At 41.4% G+C, this 24,066-nt stretch overlaps 1 protein-coding gene across 1 annotated transcript in view; it reads right to left on the reverse strand.

Moving 5' to 3' along the window:
* Positions 1 to 24,066, reverse strand: part of LOC136876513 (cytochrome P450 6j1) — a 102,289-nt gene that overhangs the window by 59,117 nt on the left and 19,106 nt on the right. Inside the window, exon 4 of the mRNA XM_067150527.2 lies at positions 18,004 to 18,225. Coding sequence (XP_067006628.2) covers positions 18,004 to 18,225 — 222 coding nt within the window. The remainder of the gene's footprint in view (positions 1 to 18,003; positions 18,226 to 24,066) is intronic.

Raw genomic sequence — 24,066 nt, forward strand, 5'->3', positions numbered from 1 at the left:
ATATAATTTCGTCGGTCAGTCATTTATAATTGCCCCAGAGGATTGCGACAGGCTTCGGCAGCCAGCACAATTCCTATACTCGCCACTAGATTGGGGCTTCATTCATTCTATTCCTGACCCGGTCGAAAGTCTGGAAACAGGCTGTAGATTTTAATTTTATTATTATTATTATTATTATTATTATTATTATTATAGGCATATATGTAGGGTATATACATACCGGTACATACATACATGCATACATACATACATACATATATACATACATACATCTTCATTATAGACTGTTATGCCTTTCAGCGTCCAGTCTGCAAGCCTCTGTGAATTAATACTCTTCGCCGTCAAATCCTCTATTTGTAACTAGTTCTTGGCCTCATTTAGTTCTATACCTCTTATCTTTAAATCGTTAGAAACTGAGTCTAACCATCGTCGTCTTGGTCTTGCTCTACCCCTCTTACCCTTCATAACAGAGTCCATTATTTTCCTAGGTAACCTATCTTCCTTTATTCACTTCATATGACCCCACCACCAAAGCCGGTTTATGCGTACAGATTCATCCATCAAATTCATTCTTAACTTAGCCTTTTATCTCCTCATTCCGAGTACAATCCTGCCATTGTTCCACCTGTTTGTACGAGCAATCATTCTCGCTACTTTAATGTCTGTTCTGTTACTTCTAACTTATAAATAAGTTATCTTGAGTCCATCCAGTCTTCACTCCCGTAAAGCAAAGTTGGTCTGAAAGCAGACCGATGTAAAGAGATCCGTCCGGGAGCTGACTTCCTTCTTACAGAATAATGTTGAACGCAACTGCAAGCTCACTGCACTAGTTTTACTGCACCTTGAATCAATCTCTCTTACTATACTACCATCCTGGGAGAACACACATCCTAAATGCTTAAATTATCTACCTATTCCAGCTTTGTATTTCCAATCTGACGTTCATTTCTCTTGAATTTCTTACCTACTGGCATCAATTTAGTCTTAGAAAGGCCAATTTTGATACCATATTCATTGCACCTATTTTCAAGTTTCAAGGTATTGGACTGCAGGCTTTCGGGACAATCTGTCATTAAGACCACGTCGTCAGCAGTTGTTGTTATTATATTAGTATTATTATGGAATGTTATTTATCTTAGAGCATTTCTCAAATATAGGTTGTACGTTGCATCTAAAAATTACCACGTTATTTAGAAATGTTTAATTAACGAACAGAAATACTGTTTTTTCTGGTGATACACACAGTTCAAAAAAATTAGGAGAACATGTTTTTGAACGTATGCCATGCTCACAAAACAAATACCTCACACCCAGGTATATTACAACTAAACCTTTATTCTTTACCGTTGAAGTATATAGAAGAACATCGATGGATTCACGTTCATTTTCAGAACACGAACGGAAATGTCCAAACAGGGGCGAACACAAAGTGATAACAGTCCCCCAGGGTGAATTTTTACCACAGTTGGAGAGCTTCAGTATGGTGTATGTCCTTCACGAGCATTTATCACAGCTTGGCACCTACGTGGCATGCTCCGTATAAGTCGACGGAGGTCACGTTGCGGTATCAGGTCCCATTCTTCAATGAGAGCCTGTTCGAGGTCTTGGAGAGTCTGTGGTGGAACAGGACCCCCACGAACACTTCTGTCAAGCCTATCCCACACACGCTCGATGGGTTTAAGGTCGGGACTCACTGCTGGCCATTCCATCTCTTGAATGTCCAGTTCTCGCAAGACAGCTCTGGTGATGCGCGCTATATGAGCCCTGGCATTGTCGTGCATGAGTACGAATTCAGGGCCAACACCGTATGCAACAACCAACACATGTTGTAGCAGTATCTGCTCGATGTATCACGCACCGGTACGATTACCACGGATGACGACAAGATCCGTACGGCCATCAATACTGGTGCCCCACCCCACACCATCACAGAACCTTGTCCGAATCGGTCACCTTCCTGGACAATATTTGGCATGTACTGCTCACCATGGCGTCTCCATACACGTTGACGTCCATCACGCTGTGTCAGGGGAAATCTGGACTCGTCTGTGAACAACACAGGTCTCCATTGGCGAAGTTGCCAGTTGACGTGGATACGGACAAACAGAAGGCGAGCTACGCAATGTTGCTGCGTTAAACGGGCACTCGAACAGGACATCTGTGTCGTAAAGACACTTTCTTAACCTGTTCCTTACTGTCTGGTCAGACACCGTGACTCCAGTGACACTCCTGAGGTCTTGTGCAGTTCTCTGGCAGTTGCTGAACGACGCCGCAACTCGCAGATGATCAGATATCGGCCATCCTTTGGGGTTGCCACGCGTTCACGACCTTGTCCAACCCTCCTTGTGAACTGGCCTGTCTCATTGTAGCGATTTCACAAGCGTTAAATAACTGACGGAGAGACATAGAGATCCACACCAACACGACGAAAAGTCCATCCTTCCTGGATCAAAGTGCCCTTGCGACTTTAACCTCGTTAAGATGTCTCTTGGGATGTGCTGGTTAACGTAAACGTGCTCGGGGGTCACCTGATACTTTATTGCATGGCAACGCCTACAGATGGAGTATAACTTCGATTTGACATCCCCTGAGTAGCTAAGATCTCAAGGTATGCTGTACGACCATTGGAACCCCATCTACCAAATTAACGTTTACATACCAGACGTTACAAAACATGTTCCCCTAATTTTTTGAACTGTGTATAATATGCTAGGAAACCATGCTAATTCTAATTCTATTTAAGGCGAAATGTTGAAAATGAGACATGTCTGGGATTTCCTACACACTTTTTTCTTGCTATCCTTCAAAAATCGACTACCTCGGCCAGGATAGAACCATCTAACTTGAAATCGTAAATCGGACATGAGTCAAGACCGACTCCAATCCTCAGACCTTAAGGCTACTCTCAATCGTTCAAAGATGGCGAATCGAGTAACCGGATTTGTTGAAAACGTGGGTTTGTTTTGGTTTGTTGTGATCGTGTTCAGTCGATGTTTTTTCATTAAAGTTGAGGATAAACCTTAGGTTATTTGTATAATTTAAGCGTGGGAGTGTGTATATGAATCAGTGGACATTCCGGATGTGTACTTATGTGTAGTAATGTGAAAATGTGTTTATTTTAATATGGGTCGCTCATGCTGTGTGCCGGGTTGTAAATTACACTACACCAATGCCTCTCGTACTACTATTTTTAAGTTTCCTAAGGAGAAATCATTTAGAGAAAAGTGGATTAGGAGTACACACCGTGACAATTTTGAAGTCAGTGATAAAACAGTCGTGTGCATACACCATTTTGAGGATAATTTAGTGATAAGAAGATGTACAATATTATAGGGAAGGATCCACCTTTCAATACTCCGTAGTAAAAAGTAGTTACAACCTATAATATTGTACATCTTCTTATTTCTCTATTCAATACGGAACAATCATGAAGTTTTTAACTTTAAATGATAATTTAGTGGTTAAGGAAGATGTTTTTCCAGTTCTAAATGGAAAACCTATTCGTATTCCTCGAAAATATCCAAAACTAAGTAATGATGCTTACCCCACACTATTCCCTAATCAACCATCACATCTAACAGTGAGGCTAAGTAAAGGAAGAAAAGATCCTGTGCAGAAGATATTACAGAGAGATGAGAAGAATTTTAATGAATGGTGTGCACAGGATACTATCGCAAATTTTGATTCTTTTTATGTGAAATTAAAAATAGGCAGGTAAATCCATTTACAACTATTGTGAAAGAAGACTATGTTATTTTCATTAAAATAGATGATAATGGATATCGAGATCTTCCATCAGTGCCTGTGTGTGTTTTAAAGTGTCCAGCGATTTAGATGTAAGTGTATTTTACAAGAATCTGTGCTTGCCTGTGGAAAAGTTTCCCTGGATCTTGGAGTCTAATGGAAACAAAACCTACAAATGTGATGGATGGAGAAAATTGGAGAATCTGGTTATTTGTCTTGCTAATTATAATGAGGAAAATGTATCTCTCTCTGAAAGAGTAACTTCATTGATAAATGTTACAAAGGTGGGCTTGCTACTCGATGCTGATATGAATGTAGAGAGGGCTGGAAAGATAAAGTTTGCATTAGAACAGTTGGAACTTGCTTTTCCTTGTCAAATTGATATTCAGCTGATATTTTAATATAGACTGCAAGCATTTCTTACTCAAATCCAGAGGCTTATCAATCTTTGAGAAGAACAAACATAATGACACTACCTCACCATGTTTATCTGAGACAATTCTTGTCGAAAATAGGTCCAAACAGTTCTCGTATCGGCCCTTTGCAAAAGTCATTTTTAAGAGAAAAAGTAAGCTCCTGAATGATGATGAGAAAGTTGTCGCCGTATTGCTGGATTAGGTCTATGTCAATTCCAAACTCACTTATAAAGCAGGGAAAATAATAGGAATGACTGAAAATAGCCCAGGAGGAGACTCGGCCACTACCATTCAGGCTTTCATGGTGTCCTCTTTACATTCAGATAATAAAGATGTAATGGATTTTTCCCCTGTGAGAAACATGAATGTATAAACTCTGTTGACTCTAACTATTGCTGTCTTAACCTTCATGGACAAGCTTCAATTTGATGTATTCTGCTTGATATTAGACAACCTCAGCATGAATCGCATGAATCGCATGAATCGCATGAATCGCATGAATCGCAAGATGTTTGAGCTTTTGGGTGGTGGTACTCTAAAATCCTGCATTGCAAACTCAGCTAATCCCTCCAGGTCACTATTTATTCTGTTCGACAGTGTACATTTGCTGAAATGTGTAAGAAACAATTGGTTAAATCAATCCAGTCAAACTTTTGTCATTCCTAACACTGAGCAGACATTTCCAAAAATAGAAAGCATGCTACACTCTACTGCAAACCAATCTACTTTTCAGTGCACAGATGTTGAGGCAAAGTTATCGGATATTAGAGACCTGTTCTGAAAAAAATATGATATTAAAACTGATCCAAACTTATCAAAAAAGGCACTGTATCCCACCGCTACAGAGAGACAGAATGTTGCTCTTGCTATGAGTATGTTTGATACCAAAAAAACACAGTGGCACTGGATGTGCTTAAAAGTGAGGGTGTCACTATTTCTGAGGAGACTGACCAGTTTTTAAAATTCGTTTCTAAGTGGTGGACAATTTTTAATTTTCAACAGCCAATGAAAGGTGAATACACACGAAATGATGATGCTAGCCCGATTAATGGCCCTGGTGATGCTAAGCTTGTCTTTCTAGAAACTATTAAGACATATGTTGATATATGGCATAGCAGCACCTCACACAATGAGGGTAAACTCTGTAATGATTATTCTTAGCTTTTACACACACACTGACTGCAGTTGTTCAGTTATGCAGATATATTTTCAATAAATATAAATGGTCCTACATTCTGACAGGTTAAGCTACAGACAGACAGACAGACAGACAGACAGACAGACAGACAGACAGACAGACAGACAGACAGACAGACAGACAGACAGACAGACAGACAGACAGACAGACAGACAGACAGACAGACAGACAGTTTAGAGGACTGATTTGGAGGGTACAGAAGGTTAAGTGGCTGCACATATAATGTCTCAGTAGAACAAGTGCTAGGAGCCTCCGTGGCTCAGACGGCAGCGCGTCGGCCTCTCACCGCTGTATACCGTGGTTCAAATCCCGGTCACTCCATGTGAGATTTGTGCTGGACAAAGCGGAGGCGGGACAGGTTTTTCTCTGGGTACTCCGGTTTTCCCTGTCATATTTCATTCCAGCAACACTCTCCATTTTCATTTCATAGCATCTCTCAGTCATTAATAAATCACCTTGGGCGTGGCGACCCCATTGTAATAACAGCCTATATATGTTTCGTTCATTACATCCCTGACCCGGTCAATGACTGGAAAACAGGTTGTAGGTTTTCATTTTCAGAACAAGTGCTAGAATCTGAACGAAGACTCAAGGTGACAAGTTTGTTAAAACTTAATTCTGCAAAGTTGGGGGAATTTACTCTCAAGGATCTGACAGTTACTTTCAGCCAAGATAAAGTAGTTGAGAACTTGGACAAATTTCAGTCTGCCTTGGATGAAACATCTTTAGTGTCGATTTCTCTTGAGATGCTAAAAATAATTGTATGTACTGCAAGTTAGCTAATTGCTAATTGCTTTACGTCGCACCGACACATATGTCTTATGGCGACGATGGGATAGGAAAGGCCTAGGAAGTGGAAGGAAGCGGCCGTGGTCTTAATTAAGGTACAGCCCCGGCATTTGCCTGGTGTGAAAATGGGAAACCACGGAAAACCATCTTCAGGGCTGCCGACAGTGGGGCTCGAACCCACTATCTCCCGATTACTGGATACTGGCCGCACTTAAGGGACTGCAGCTATCGAGCTCGGTGTACTGCAAGTTACACGAGCATGAAAGTTTTGTTAAAGTTAGAGAAGAGTGGAAAGTGCACACCATGTAAGCAAGTATTGCAATCTGAAGACGACTTAATCATCAATTGTGACAAGGAGAATCTTCTATATTACTTCAGTGAACTCAATAGGGGTGGATTGAAGTATCCATCTTTTTTGATGTGTTTATGTTGTGACATTTATAGACTTGTTCAGGTATTCATTAGCAGCAGGTTAGAACCTGCATTTTTAAAGTTGGAAAATCAGAGAGATGCTGTGATTACATTAGGGATTCAGTTTATAGAGAGTAATATAAGCAATGAAAGTGATAAAAATTGTTAAGAAATATGTGAAAGTGTTTGCAAACATATTTGTTAATAACTATTCAAAAGTGCTGCATGATAAAAATGTGTCCAGGGAACTGGCAAAGAAACTTGAGAACCAGGAACATAAATGGAAACTTACTGAGGAACTTGGAGTTAAAGTGAACAAACGTAAGGCGTTGAAACTCAGCAGTAAATAAGATAGGCCTAAAGCATATTTTACATTCATTTATTGTTCTGTAGCATTTGCACCCATTTCCCTTGGCTGGCTTGATTACCTCCATTCACCTTCAAACATTACCTTGATTCATTCCAGGAATATTCCAGCTCCACCTCCTCACCAGTTCTCTCTGCTCTGTAATATTATTTTTAAAATGTTTGATTCACTGAAAGCAAAAGTTATGCTCTCATAGCTCTCATGCATAGGAACACATTGACAAATTATACACCATAATTTAGGTTTAAATGTTCAAAATGATGTTATAAAATTATTTAACCAGTTTTGTAATCTTTTCCCATTATCCTGTGAAGTGAATTTGAAGAGACAGTGTTATTTGACTAAGTGAAATTTCTAAATAATCAGCTTGCTGTTCCTTTTTTATTTGGGTGTTGTCCATTTATTGTAGTTGAATATATGTACATCTAGTTGATTATATGTGATGGGTAGTAGTTGCCGACGTGTTTTCGTACGTGCAACAGTGGTTTTGCCTATGATGTTACATTTGAAATGTTATCATTGTCTTTGTATTTGATATTTTCGCGTTAGCCAATCCTAGCAATCCGGCTACTCCAGCCGCCATGCTTTTTAATATTACGGTCTGAGGATTGAAATCGGTCTTACATGAGTCAAGGCAGTTACCAGTGGCGTGTACTGAGGGCTACCAAGGCTATCGGTGAAGCCCAAACCTCAAATGAGGACGATGGAAATCTAAAGTACATTATAATGTAAGCATCTGACACATTACTCCATTTACAAAACTTGAAAGCTATTAGGATAAACGTCGCACGTATTTCTGAGAGCAAGGCATCGGAGACTGATATTGCAGCCCAGACTCTGCGTCCCTCTCCCCTCGACCCACCTCGCGCGACTTGCTGATGTATGCTCGATTGGTGCGGGGGCCGAGGGGATAGATATGCTAGGCTTCGGTCTATCAGATCGCCACTGCTAACTAACAGCCATGCGTTCCTCATCGTATATACTTCTTCACCTCATAGATAACGGAGTGCTGACATTTCACTCCCGTGACTTCTACAGTACATCCTTGTAGGAAGACACTGCATGGCTTCCGTTATAGGACTAATGAAGTTTTCTTTTTATAGGCATATCTCCTAAAATGAAGGAGCCTCCGTGGCTCAGACGGCAGTGCGTCGGCCTCTCACCGCTGAATACCGTGGTTCAAATCCCGGTCACTCCATGTGAGATTTGTGCTGGACAAAGCAGAGACGGGACAGGTTTTTCTACGGGTACTCCAGTTTTCCCTGTCATCTTTCATTCCAGCAACACTCCCCTTTCTCATTTCATAGCATCTATCAGTCATTAATAAAATCATTTTGGGAGTGGTGACCCCATCGTACTAATAGCCTATATATGATTCATTCATTTCATTCCTGACCCAGTCAATGCCTGGAAAACAGGTTGTAGGTTTTTCATTTTCATCTCCTAAAATGAAATGTAATCTTTCAGGTGTAGTGTTCTCTTTTTTTGGTTGGAATCGAACTCATGATCTTGGGTCGACACCACCACTGATCTCCCGAGGAAACTAACAGACCGGTGAACGATATGTACGACCACTGGTAATGCTGCAAAATTCAAAATTTGTATGTAATAATAATAATAATAATAATAATAATAATAATAATAATAATAATAATAATAATAATAATAATGGTGCATGGCATCTGTATAGCTTTCGTGGTGACCTAATGAGGATGAAATGAATGGCGAAGACGTCATTAACACCCAGTCCCCAAGCCAGCGGAAATTACGGTACGAGGGGGTTGATTCTGTGAACTGAAACGCGGCCATCGGACCAAAGGCAGGCATTCTATCCATTTAGCCACAAAGCCGGACTTTCATTTGATAAACCTTAGGCTACCATCTCCACTGATCAGGTGTTGAGTATTGACAGTAGCAGAGGCCAGGGCAGTAGCTTCTGAAACAGCCTTGACAACGCAGCAGGCTACTCCGTTGGCTATTGGCTGCTGCTCAAAACTCTTTAAAAGGCTTGACATTCACTAAACCAACCATCGAAAATGGGTAACCTAAGTCTAGTGGTAGCCCATGTGTTGGACTTAGCATACGCCACTGGCAGCTACCTGCTGTTATAGTTGCTGGGGTAATCTACTTCAGTCCTTTCGTGTGAAAAGATAATGGCTTTAATGATTCTCACTTCATTGGGAAGATATATTTGGTTTGCCATGGAAATGTGATCACATTTCTTGCATATCTGGAGTTTTCTACAATTGGCATTTTAATGGGAAATGTTATAAAAAGTAATAAATAAAAGTGAACGACGATAAGAGGAAAAAATATGATGCAGTGGGAATGTGGGTGTATCGCCAATTTCTACGAGTATCGTGAATGCTTCTGTCCTAGAATCGCTCCAGGGTCAAGGAAAGGCTCGTGAAAAAGCCCACCAGGCATATTGGAGATACTGTAGACACATATCAAGTGGGGCTGGGGCTATGGAGAATGAGGGCAAAGTGCAGAGTACAAGGCCTCAAGGAAGAGCTCTAACACGAGTTGGTTCGGAGGTCTCTACATTAAGCGATCATTCTAGCACGGGATATTCTGCAGCCACACATGACATGCCACCTTACCCTGACAAGAGATAGAAGAGAACGTTCTAAAAAGATTTCATGAAGCAAATATTCAGCATAGGGTGTAATAATAATAATGGCGTATGGCCTCCGGAGAGGCCTGGTGCAGGTCTTTTTCTAGTAGACGGCCTATTAGGCGACCTGCATGTCTTTGAAGATGAGGGCCCTATCTACGATGATTTCTAATGCTGAATATGCCACACACATACCCAGCCCCCGAGCCATTGGAATTAACCAATTAAGGTTAAAATCCCCGACCCGGCCGGGAATCGAACCCGGGACCCTCTGAAGCGAAGGCCAGTACTCTGACCATTCAGCCAACGAGTCGGACAAGCATAGGGTGTGAAAAGTAGAGACAAGAGAAAACGCAGTGAACGCATTAAATCTGATAACATTTGAAGAGACATTAAATTCACTGAATGAGAACATTCATTCAGAAAGGAATTTTCTCTCCTTTAGCTGCTAGGTTTCGCAGTGGTAGACTGAGAGCATTCATTCAATTCGTTTCATTCTTCACTCATTCATTGAATCACTCATACATTAATGAATGATCTCTCCCCAGTTGGTGGCTATCCGTGATTAGCTGAGAAGAGAGTTTATTAATTCATGCATGAACACAATTCAATCATAAAATCATTCATTCACCAATTCTTTCAGTCATGCATTAATTCATTTCATTCATAATGTATATAATAATAACTTACTTTTATTGCAGCCAAATGGCCAGATAAAAAGAGGTAAATTACATACAGATATAAATTAAATTATTCAAGTAATTTCTAGTTTGCGCTCTGGCACCTTGGTTTACTAAGTCTTTAATTGATTTAGTCCTTTTTCTGCACAGTTCTATGTAGTAACGTTCACATGTTTTTCCGCATAAGTTGCTCATGGTATGATATGTTCATAGAGATGAGATGATGAAAAGCGTGTACCGCTAGTGTAGTAAACACGTGCCTCATCTCAAAATTCGATGTTGTCCATGTCCGGTCTATCATGGCCCCCACTCCATAGAACTCTTGGGGTATTTCTTCTCTTTTTGCTTTTAATGTTGATAGAAGGTTTTCCGAGGCTCTACTGTTGGGTAGAGACAAAAGTTTCCTTAGATCCTAGATAAGGAATGTTTCTCTTGCGAGGAGATAGACGAGTCTGGAGCGTGTAGTCTTTGACACTCCTAGTGCTCTTTTGATATATAATGCTTTTACCCTTTGTAGTACGGACAGGTTCTTTTCGGTGAGATGTGACCATATAACTTCTATCTCATACGTTAGTATTGGCATTATTTTAGCTCTAAATAGCATCATTGCTGTCTAAGTTGAAGGTTCTAATGTAGCCTATCTCATGCATCGCCCTTGTCGCCTGCGTTGCTTTCTCAGTTATACACTATGCTTAGTGAAACATTTAGCGCTTGTTTGCAGCGTGATGCCTAGATATTTGAAATCTTTTACGATGTTCATTGTCGTCCTCTTGATGCTGATTTCTGCCAATGCCTTTCCTCCTTGTTTAAAGACCATCATTTCCGTCTTAGATAAGTTGATCTCGAATTCACGCTTGGAGCACCATTTCTCTATGCCATTTATAGTGTTTTGAGGTTTAATGATGTCTTTTGATCCAACCACTATGTCCTCTTTGGGTTATTCGCATTATTTCATAATGTATATATAAAGTCTTATGGCACAAAAGTAAACACTAATTCAACTTAGAAAGGGTAAGATACAAGTTGCCATAGACCAGGGATGGCAAATCTTTATAGACTAGTGTGTTAATAAAGGTCTTGTTTATTACTTTTTACTATATAGTGTGCCATCGGTTATTTACCTTAAAAATCATGACACCCGTCATCTTACTTCATTTCGTTATTAGTTTGCATTACCAAATCCAAACCAAAACCAAACCCCATGGTACTACAGCCCTTGAAGGGCCATGGCCTATCAAGCGACCGCTGCTCAGCCCGAAGGCCTGCAGATTACGAGGTGTCGCGTGGTCAGCACGACGAATCCTCTCGGCCGTTATTCTTGGCATTCTAGACCGCGGCCGCTATCTCACCGTCAGATAGCTCTTCAATTCTAATCACGTAGGCTGAGTGGACCTCGAACCAGCCGTCAGGTCCAGGTAAAAATCCCTGACCTGGCCGGAAATCGAACCCGGAGCCTCCGGGTAAGAGGTAAGCACGCTACCGCTACACCACAGGGCCGGCAGTTCGCATTACACCTAGATCTATTATACTGAACGTTTCATTATTTTATTTGTAAACATCAATGAAAATTACATTTTTAAAACAGGTAAATTTTGAGAAAAAAATATTTGTTTTGCTTAAACCTAGTACATTTTTTAAACAATATCACCATACAATTAATTGTTACTTCTTTATTAAAGCATAATATTTTAAAATATCCTACGTTGCTAGATTTCCGACCTGTGTATTCTTTTTCTTAATCTGTTTACCCACCAGGGTTGTTTTTTCCCTCGGACTCAGCGAGGGATCCAAACTCTACCACCTCAAGGGCAGTGTCCTGGAGCGTGAGACTTTGGGTAGGGGGGTACAACTGGAGAGAATGACCAGTAGTTCGCCCAGGCGGTCTCACCTGCTATGCAGACCAGGGGCCTTTCGGGAAGATGGGAAGATTGGAAGGGATAGACAAGGAAGAGGGAAGGAAGCGGCCGTGGCCTTAAGTTAGGTACCATCCCGGCATTTGCCTGCAGGAGAAGTGGGAAACCACGGAAAACCACTTCCAGGATGGTTGAGGTGGGAATCGAACCCACCTCTACTCAGTTGAACTTCCGAGGCTGAGTGGACCCCGTTCCAGCCCTCGTACCATTTTTCAAATTTCGTGGCAGAGCCGGGAATCTAACGCAGGCCTCCGGGGGTGTCAGCTAATCACGCTAACCACTACACCACAGAGGCGGAACTACCTTTTTACTACATACTAAAAACATTCAAATATGTTGGTATGTTGTGTGACGTGTCATAGGTTCACCATCCCCGTCCTAGACTATCACTGTTAATTTATAGGATACAAATAAATAAATAAATAAATAAATAAATAAATAAATAAATAAATAAATAAATAAATAAATAAATAAATAAATAAATAAATAAATAAATAAATAAATGTAAAAAGTACAATTTAGATATTGGGTGGAAATAGTTAATAAGTTTAATTATAATATTTAATGCAGTACCGGTAATGGATAAACAAATAGTAATAAGGAAAAGAATGCATACTGCATTTATTGTACCCGCCCCTGTTTGCATTCACTTTCAAGTGTTCTAATACTGTCCTTTATTACCTCACTATTTGCCTTTAAATCGTCCTTCATACTATATCTAGTATGCGCACTGTTCTCTTCCATTTTATTTTCAAGTGTGTTAATACTGTTCTCCATGCTGTCCTTCATCTTCCTAATCTCCTCACTACTCTGTTCCATTTTATTTTCGAGCGCGCTCCTCATCTCCTCCATCGAAGCCGGTATGGCCTCAATATCCATGTCGATATCCACTGAGATGACTGGACTCCCCTCGCTAACGTCGGTGTCAACAATCAACAACGTTATTTTTCAAAGGAAATGATTTCACTATCCAAACTTTACGTTCTTTCAACTTCACAAATTTTTACTTTAATTAACATTGCACACTAAGCCTCGAAACGGCTATAATTGGAGCTGCCTAACTGCCTAGCGTCATAAAGGTTCATAAAAGTTATAAAAATGACAATGGGAATTTTCAGAAAGATGAATATGATTGCAGCCCTTAAATTCAGTTAATTAAGTTGCCGGTTAACCTATAACTCTAAAATTGGGCTCGATTAAAATACCAACACAAGTGGTATAATGCCAGTAAATCAACCCATGCCCTCAGCATTGAGGTTCTTCAAACACACAAAGTCATCAGAATCTCAAACTGAACCCATGAAATTAACCTATTGCCACTCGAGAAAGAGAAAGTGGGCGTGAGGTTACCCTTTCTCATCCACGGTTATACTAATCGTAAACTATATCCTAGTAGCAGGTTGGTTTGTGACGAAACACGCACCACTGGCTAATATCCGTGAATAGATATGCCCTAAGGAAACCACTATTCACTTTCAACCTCAATTATAGGAAAGTCATTTCACTGTTTCCCGGGATTCGAACACATCCCCTTGAACTTTGGATACACCCCTGCTTAAGTGACCGTCATGGCTTCGCCCATCTCATTGGACCATGACTGTGTTCTCATTTATAGTAACCATTTAAAATTTACGTTAAGGTGTCACTTATTTAACTATTATAGACTAGGCTTTACCTTCGGCTGCAACTTAAGTACACCGATCCGGTAATTAAACTATACCATTCTCTCAGAGAATAACTTCCCATGGTCTCTTCCAGTTCTGAGTTCTCTAAGTCAAATGCACGCTTACGCTTCAATATGCTAGCTTATGCATATGAAATTACACATATAACATGTGTTGAATGGTAACAATGCATAGAAAATGTCGCTAATGCTCACAATGTTAGCACAACAGTCAAATACCACGTGGCTTTGGCACCTATGACGCAAATGCCTCACGGAAATGCCTTGAATGTCAAAACATACCTGACGTGTCTTGACAGATGTATGTAATGGGTAAAATAAATATACGCGCCTATTAAACAATTGTACAGGTCCCGCGTGTTGGCGTCAAACATATATAATGGGTAAAATAAATACGCGCGCCTATTAAACAATTGGACACGCCTATTAAACAATTGTATAGGTCCCGCGTTTTGGCTTCAAACGTATGTAATGGGTAAAATAAATACGCGCCTATTAAACAATTAGACATGACTATTGAACGATAAAACACGCCTATTAAACAGTAAAACATGCCCCACGTTGGGCACCAAACGTATGTACCCGCCCCTACCCCAAATGGGCTCCGGCAAGATATCTACAGGGCGTTAACGGATGGAAAATATAACAGAATAGGCGCTTATCTAACATTACCTTAGTGGCATACAGGGTAGGAGAAATGGGGCATACAACTACAATGAGAACACATTCAAATTAAAGTTCAAATTAATGCAACCGGTTTATTAAACCTTGATGATGATGGGAATGACGCATCTATATTCACAAATGAATCACATTAATTATTAACAATTGTTGTGGATTATTTATCGATTTGTAGTCGTGTGTGATAGATCCGAGTATTGTTTATCGCAAAGCGTTTTGCCATGACGTGTCGTGAACGGAAACATTTACCATAAACACTGAGGCTATATCACAATATTAGCAAATGAAATCAACATTCATGCAACAAGTCTGAGCGATCCCTATTCTAAAAGCACACAATTATTTTCCCAACGAAATACCATGAAAGAAATTACACAAATGTGGAACAAACACCCGGGTTTGAACCGACCCTCACTGGAATACAATTCGCCCGCCGATGGGGTAGAACCATCGCCGACGCTAATTATAGTCACAACATGTCACATAAAACAACATAAATAATCACATATTATGTACAATAAAGACGTGAGGCACCCCATTCTTCATTTTAGCATTGTGAAATACCAATGCCTGCGTAGGGAACTGAACTGACGACCCCTGGGATGAAAATATGGCACTGAAATCCCTAGCTAAATTATACTCAAATGAGTAACAATAGTAATCTAACAAATACTAGTACCAATCACCGTGTCATTTGTCATCGAATACTTCATTCTGGCTGTTGAATATTTCCCATTATTAGCCGATTCCTACAGGCCTTCTTTTCTTAGATCAAAGCTCCCTCTTATAGAGGCGGGATACACGCACAAAAAGCACGTCCGGTTGCAAGGTCCAGCGTTTCGACCCCCTACCACAGGCGGTCAATAGCCTTGCCCTCCACAGGCACAACAAGCCATTTCTTTAAACAAACCACCCCGTCCCGAGGTACGTTCACAATAAACTGAGGTCTATTCCTCATTAAGCAAATTGCATCGGCTTCCAGCAAATCACCTCGATTCAACACATATATTTTTCATGGCCCAACCATGACTTCAAATATCACACCTATATTACAACACGGCATCGGTTTTTATAATACCACTATTTACATGATTACTACCATCACTGCTATTATTATTATTATTATTATTATTATTATTATTATTATTATTGTCGGTTTCATCTTTACACTGTCTTCTTACGTGATTTACCTGGTCATTGGAGCATACTGAATCATAACACGGAAACTTCCTCGTAATTACGACGTAATTAAATAACCCAGCGGCGATTAATTCATAATTAAACTCTAATCAATTTATGATTATCAAATAATTAATTTCTAATTAAATCGTCATACGGTAAAACAATAATGAATTAAATATTCACACGGTAATTAGCTCAATCAAATATTCACACTGTAATTAACTTCTAATTAAATATTCACACAGTGATTAACCCAATTAAATATTCACACGGTAATTAGCTCAATTAAATATTCACACGGTCATTAACTCAATTAAATATTCACACGGTAATTAGCTCAATCAAATTGTAATTAAAATTATGATAAACCTGATCAAATAATCCAACTTAAATTGTAACACTCCCTAGCTAAATATTTCAAAGGAGGCCTGGGGCATCAGTTCCGTATATATCTCTCGTGACTCCGGTACCTCACGTAGCATACTTATATTACTTACCAGTCATGCATTTACTAATACTGGATCAACTACAGCCTAGCTTGAATTACCCTGAATTTACTAAAATACTAGTCTCCTGACGCATTAACTGACCACAAGTCTCGCAAAAGTAAAGTAAATAATTAAGTTTTCTACCGCATGCAAACCTATTAGATTATTGTTTCCCTTATTTACAATTAAATCACTCAGACCTGTTATTAATTAAATAAAATAAGAAATAAAAGCTACGTGCCCCATTTCAGCACTTCTACATTTAAATAAGTTATCCCTACCATGATAGCGTCAGCTTATGATAAATAATTCCCGTCCCCTCTAATCAGGCCATATAAATGTGAGAAATACTCATCTCCATCACTTGACGACACCTTGGTCAGCTCGGAAAATCCATTTCAGGTTTTACTGCTGACCCATTGGCACCAAGGCGAGCACTGGTAGTTCCATTCCTCCTTCTGGCTGGAAGTCCATAGTTCCTGGTTGATGAAGCCGCTGGCAGTAGTCCTGAGCACACAACACGTCACTATTTATTTCAAAATCTGTTTAATTGCGTTCAGCGTGAACGTCCGGCCACGATTTCGGATATTACTTCGTAATCCGCGGTTCAGTATCGGATTGCGTGTACCTTTCAGCCACTCTACCTTTGTTACTACCCGACATAGTCGTGTCGTAGTAATAATAATAATAATATTACGATTCGCACTGAATGTTCGCGACACGACACAGTTTTTTTGTTAAAGTTTAATCACTGGCGTCATGTACATCAAAGCTATGCAATATTTATATGAATTACACTATTTCACTTGAAATTTAAGTTTAAAGTCACTTAAACAAAGGATCTTTGGGAGCTTAGCTAAACATAGCTCCGCCCTTAGCAAGCTGAGAGTCCCGAATGACGCGCTTCGCCTTTGACAGTGCTTTTTACAAGGAGGCAATTTCTCCCACTCCAAATTTGCATATAGCCTATTCACGGCCCACTAGAGGTCAAATAGTACGACCATCAGGTGACCAGTATTCACCCGATGTGATTGAGACATCTCCGTACGATTATTCTTCGTAGGATCTCCTGTAATTAATTAAAGTTCGTCCTGCTTCCCCTTCCATGCCGGGGTGAACTCCCGCTTCAAGGAGGCGTGATGACACTAAACAGATGGCCCATGTACTTTTCCACGCAGAAACAACACAGTATTCTTTCTCCATCTGAAAATTATCGAGTAAGAGGACATTAGACACTCTAAATAAATGTCCAAATTATAGTTATCTCTTTTAAATCGGAAGACGACTCCAGAATTTGGATTTCATTAAATTTTATATCGTAGATAATTAAGTTGGCTAGTCTGAATTAAAGATGGCTCCCATATTTCGTTTCGAAAAAGTTTACTTCCCCTCATTCTCTTATTCGTGAGGAAGGGATGCCTTCTCTCGAGTTACGTCATGGTGAACCACCGACTGCAGCCCCACCAGGGTCTAGATGGGCTTGACTTCTGCTGCGGGCCCCGTTACACAAAGGAAGGTATTGCGCAATAGATCGCAAATAATGAAAACCTGTAGAATAAATTTACAAGACTCATTTTACCTGTCTTAATGATATGGATATTAATGAGTTTCGGTTTTATTCCCTCACAGATCATTGCGTCTGTAATTTCAAAGACCAGTATTAACCATCGGTCCTTGGATCATGCCCCTGTCGGGTGCATTATCAAAACACATTTTCGATTACAATAAAAGATTACCCCCTCCGCAACGTCAGGTGATCCGAAACTGGGGGATGGGAATATTCTGTTCTATTCTATTCTGTTCTCATTAAATTCATATGAAGTCAATACTTACCTGACACTACCCTATCAAGGTAGACCATCTCTTGCACTCCATCATATGTCACTTTGCCGTCATTCTTCTCCAGTACTGATTGAATTTCCTCCCTCAGTTTCTTCTGGATGTCCTCCTGCAGTGACAACTCGTACAACGTAAATGTCAAGGTCGTTGAAGAGGTCTCGAAACCAGCAGACAAAAATACGAAGGACTGTGCTACAAAGTCGTCACCATCAAGCACTGGAACATACACGAGAACCGCCCTGTATTTCTCACATATTTTAGGCGAAATTAACATATAAGAAGGTGTAAGTCATTTCGACCTGTGCCGTAAGCGGACACCGATAGCAGATTGAGTGGCATCGTTCTGACAAACAAAGGAAAGCAGTGATATGCAAAATGAACACATAGTTAAGACGGTGCAATTGTAATAAATGAAATTTTAGAGGGCATTCGACCAGTGCAGGTTATTGTAAATAAAAAAATGTATGTGAATGAATTAATTTTATCCCCTGGCCTAAGGAGTTTGGACAGCCAAAGTAGGGGACTGCCTGTAGGGGTGAAGTACAGTGGGGACTTCGAGGACCCTGCGACCGCTACGGTAGCTGTGAAGGCCATTCAGGAACTCTGAAAGTGGTGGCAAAGGGGCTCTGGTTAAGACGCAGCAGGTCGTTATGCTACTTAGGTTCCAAATGGGTAAAAAATAAATAAGTAAATAAATGCAATGTAAATTTTAATCTTATACCAGTTGTATAGTATTATTTGAAGTAATTCCATATACTGTATATGAGTTGACTATGTTTGTAAGTACAGGAGATATTATAAGTAGAATTTTGTAAACAATATAAATTTATTAAGGATGAGCTGTGTGTTTAATAGAAAAAATTGTTAGCGCAAATTGTATAATATTGTATTCTAGAAAAATTTCTTCTCTTGTTAATTTAGAATTTAGTGCTTGACAATAATGCATTTTAGTGTACCATTTACCACCGAGGTAGACACCTCATTTGCAAATAAAGAGATTTTGATTTTTGATTTGATAATGAGTGGGGAGGCGGAGTGTTTCATGTTAATGAAATATTAATCAAAGACAAGTATTATCAGTATGCAATGACATTCACTTCTACAGCCGACATGTCAATCTAGTCGTATTTAAAAGGCAGGGTCAATCAACCAGTAAACTGGGATTTTTATTTTTCAAAATTTGATTGCTGCTATTTGATCAAATACTTCACAAAGGACTTCAGTTCTGAAATTGTTCTCCAAAGGTGGCAACCAAAGAGAGGACACACAAGTTCAAACTGCAAAAACCTGAAGAGAAGCAAATTGTACACTGCATCCAGTAGCAAACCTCCTCCTACCTAAACCTCTCTGGGAAGGGAGAAATGTGGAGATGGAGGTGGTATGAGACATAAGTATCTGATGGAAGGTTAATCTTCCAAGGGCTTCCGTGGCCTGTACAGATAAGGATTTTGTTTCTCCTTTTGACATTACTGAAATTCTTTCTTTTTTAATCTGTTTACCCTCCAGGGTTGGCTTTTCCCTCGGACTCAGCGAGGGATCCCACCTATACCGCCTCAAGGGCAGTGTCCTGGAGCTTCAGACACTGGGTCGGGGGATACAACTGGGGAGGATGACTAGTTCCTCTCCCAGGCGGCCTAACCTGCTATGCTGAACGGGGGCCTTGCGGGGGGATGGGAAGATTGGAAGGGATAGACAAGGAAGAGGGAAGGAAGCGGCCGTGGCATTAAGTTAGGTACCACCCGGCATTTGCCTGGAGGAGAAGTGGGAAACCACGGAAAACCACTTCGAGGATGGCTGAGGGGGGAATCGAACCCACCTCTACTAAGTTGACCTCCCGAGGCTGAGTGGACCCCGTTCCAGCCCTCGTACCACTTTTGAAATTTCGTGGCAGAGCCGGGAATCGAACCCGGACCTCCTGGGGTGGCAGCTAATCACACTAGCCACTACACCACAGAGGCGGAGGACATTACTGAAATGTAAGAAGATAATCACTGTTTATGCAACTTTCTTTGCTTATAATTCAGTGAGGTCTTAGATTGGAACTCGGATTATACAGGTTGCCCTCTTCTTCCTAGTGTAACTTCAATAACAAAGTGCACACACTGTTTAAGTATCTATTACAGGATCTGTTGTTAAGTCATATACTCAATTCAATTTTTTGCAAATCAGTCCCATATAACTGTAATAAGAATTATGAATACGGACACTCTTAAACAGTAAAAATAAAAATAATCGTATGGCCTCAGCTACCGTGTGCAAGCATTTGAATTTAATGCCATCTGGCTGTCGTTCGTCAAATTTCGACATTCTGTTTTATTCTAGGTCTACTAGATGGCAGAGTAAAACGCATCTCTCTTGGACGTCGACAGCTGAGTTTTAACGAATTTTGTCGAAAAAACGCCAAAAGTGTCACCAGAGATCTTTAATTTACCGACGTCTAGGACATGCAGTGTCGAACGGACTTTTTTCCACCCTTAAAAAACGACTACCTCTGCCGGGTTTGAACCCGCTATCTTGGGATCCGCGTGCGATATTCTATCACTGATCCACAGAGGGAGTTTAGTGGCACCCTGATACACATGGTATTAACCTCTTCAGGAACAAATTATTTTTTCTCTGTATTTTGTTGAGGAATATTTGGATGGTGCCCGCCTCTGTGGTGTAGTGGTTAGTGTGATTAGCTTCCACCCCCGGAGGCCCGGGTTCGATTCCCGGCTCTGCCACGAAATTTCAAAAGAGGTGCGAGAGCTGGAATGGGGTCCACTCAGCATCGGGAGTTCAAGTGAGTAGAGGTGGGTTCGATTCCCACATCAACCATCCTCGAAGTGGTTTTCCGTGGTTTCCCACTTCTCCTCCAGGCAAATGCCGGGATGGTACCTAACGTAAGGCCACGGCCGCTTCCTTCCCTTTTCCTTGTCTATCCCTTCCAATCTTCCTATCCCCCGCAAGGCCCCGTGTTCAGCATAGCAGGTGAGGCCGCCTGGGCGAGTTACTGGACATCCTCCCCATTTGTATCCCCCGACTCAATGTCTCACGCTCGAGGACACTGCCGTTGAGGCGGTAGAGGTGGGATCCCTCGCTCAGTCCGAGGGAAAGACCAACCCTGGAGGGTAAACAGATTAAGAAAGAAAGAAATAAAATAAAATAAACATGAAGTGACAATAAACGACGTAAACATTCAGAGACATAATTGTAGAAGCAACAGATCTGTATTCACTTGTATCAGGGTCCTTGTTAAGACAAGTCATGGATGTACCTTCATTATGTTCTACCATCATGTTGTAACCATGGACCCCCTCTCCAGCGTCTACACTACTGACCGATCCCATAACAAAAGGGACCTTCTTCCCAATTTCTGCAGGTGCTCTTGTGTTAATATGTCTGAAGTTCAAATTTCTTTAAAATTCATGTACCTGGGCAATAAAATGTACCAAATTGTAGCTTGAGGAATATATTTTCGTAAGCGATATTGCGCTAATTTGTAGCATTATTTATTTTCAGTTTGAGTGGCTATGGAGAACCCTCCGTGGCTCAGGCGGCAGCGCGTCGGCCTTTCACCACTGGGTTCCGTGGTTCAAATCCCGGTCAATCCACGTGAAAATTGTGTTAGACAAAGCGGAGGTGGGACAGGTTTTTCTCCGGATACTCTGGTTTTCCCTGTCATCTTTCATTCCAGTAACACTCTCCACTATCATTTCATTTCATTTGTCAGTCATTATTGCCCCAGAGGAGTGCGACAGGCTTCGGCAGCCGGCGCAATTCCTATCCTCGCCGCTGGATGGCGGCTTCATTCATTCCATTCCTGACCCGGTCGAATGACTGAAAACAGGCTGTGGATTTTTAAATTTGTTTTATGGCTATGGGAAAAATTACGCTCCATCTACACAATAACCTAGCTCTGAGTGTAACCAAAAACAGACTTCCAGCAAACAAACGAATTCCCCATTTGTCGTGTGTAGCTCGTACATTACAACTTGTTCTGAAATAGAGACTTTTCACTTCAAAGAATATTGAGAATCCCCCAGCCAGCCTGCCTAACCATTGTGCGGGTAAACAAGCAAATTTGTCTAGTGCTCAGTGCGGCATCTGTTCGTATCTTGTCTCGGCGTGATCCGGTTAAAACTATACCTGATACGACTGGTACCCACTGAGTGCGGCAAGACAGACGCTGGTCCTCTACGGAGTTTGACCATTTTCCAGTGCTTCAATCGCACCCAAGCAAACCACTCACCCCTTCCTACCCACCCAATAACATCAGCAAGTCCACGACCCTGGTGGACCGAGTAGCCATGACACCTGCACCCCAGACAAGCAATCATCAACAAGCTCCCTTCCCAACGATCTAACCATGGAAGAAGAAACCTTTAACTACGAAATACCCTACTACTACGTCCATCTCAATACACCCTACCCAACCTCTGCCAAATGCAGTGTACTGATCGTTCCCCTCCTAGAAACAAGATTTACCCACGATGACGCTCCCATTCCTCAAGTCAGGAAGAAAGTCCTCCAAGCCCTCTGGCCCATCCTAGATGAACACATTGCCATAATAGAAGAAACCCACAATAACCTAATACCCATCGCACCCATCCGAAATAAGTCCATTCCCAATATCAAATCTGCTATCGAAACAACCGGCCTTCCATATCCCATGCTAATCAACCCACAAATCTAAGAGGTGAGATCCCACTGTACCTACCCCACATCCACCTACCCAATCCACACAAGCCCAAACCAACCCCCACCCACACAAACAGACAATGGATCTGGGCCAGATGACCCAGTTCCAAGCACACAAAACAACACCACACAGACTGGGAGCGGACGTAAAAACCTGCTCCCAAGCCTACCACACCCACCAAAGAAGTCACCAAGACACGGTCACTCACACAACCTCAGAATCGAACCCAGACACTTCCAAACACATCCCTCATCACACAGTGATTTAAATGCCTGAAATTAAATCACACAGCAGCTTCTTGCTCTGAGCCTACCCGCTGCAATAGATGTGGCGGTCCCCACCGTCATACAGATTGTAAGGTGCCAAGGGACCAGGCGAAGGGTGCCAACTGCCAAGGCAGCCACGCCGCTTCGTTTCCTGCCTGCCCATTCTTCAAAGAGGCAATTAAGGCACAGCACAGACAGCCTCGACACCTACATCCAAACCCAACACCACCCCACTACTCAGCCTCCCTGTCCCACCCCTATCACAACCGAACCCAAGACCTCCCCCAACCCCCTTCACCACTCTCACCTCAGACACAACCACCGTACTTCACCTTCTAATACTGAACCTGCTCTCGAACCCAGTCAGCTTACCACCCCCCACACCCACACACCCACACTCCCACACCCCCAGCGCCAACATATCCCCAAACCCCCACCCTCAACCAAGCATAAACTCCACCAAGCCCAGTAAGACCAACGACAAAGTTCTCACTCCTATCCAAGTTTTCCTACCAGGAAGCCAAGTCTAACCATGTCAATATCCTAATTAACATTCATTATTATCAACGTGCCTTTGCTGGCAGGACCTAGTGTTTACAGTGCACTATGTCTTCTGGTATAGGCTAGAACAATTTTGTTACTTTCATTGATCTATCTCAGTCTTATCCTCGGCTTTCACAATATGAAAGTGACAGAGGTATGAGCGATGCTAGTAATGCCATTCCTTCTGCAGCCAGTCCCTGCTATGAACGGTGTGAACATGTTGCTCATAGGGTCGGTTGGTGCATGCATTTCAGTGGGCTTGGCAGACTGATATGTAATAGCTACTTCTGGCTCGGTGAGGAAAGCAACGGGAAACTACCTCACTCCTCATTTCCCTAATACGCCTCTTCAGTGATGCCTAGACCATCTATGACAGCTGATGGCAGAGCTGTTGAGGATCCAACCAGCCTCAGGGTTGAAGACTGAACATACATTATTATCAACATTAATCTATATTTATTATTTTTATACTTATTTTCCGAACAGTCCAGGTGAGGATCGCTAAAGCGAAACTGGTACTGGAGCTCAATTAAATTACAGTACATTTGGATTGAGAATCCCTTTGCT

This window comes from Anabrus simplex, chromosome 6 (assembly GCF_040414725.1).
Source record: "Anabrus simplex isolate iqAnaSimp1 chromosome 6, ASM4041472v1, whole genome shotgun sequence".
In the NCBI taxonomy this organism is placed as follows: Eukaryota; Metazoa; Arthropoda; class Insecta; order Orthoptera; family Tettigoniidae; genus Anabrus; species Anabrus simplex.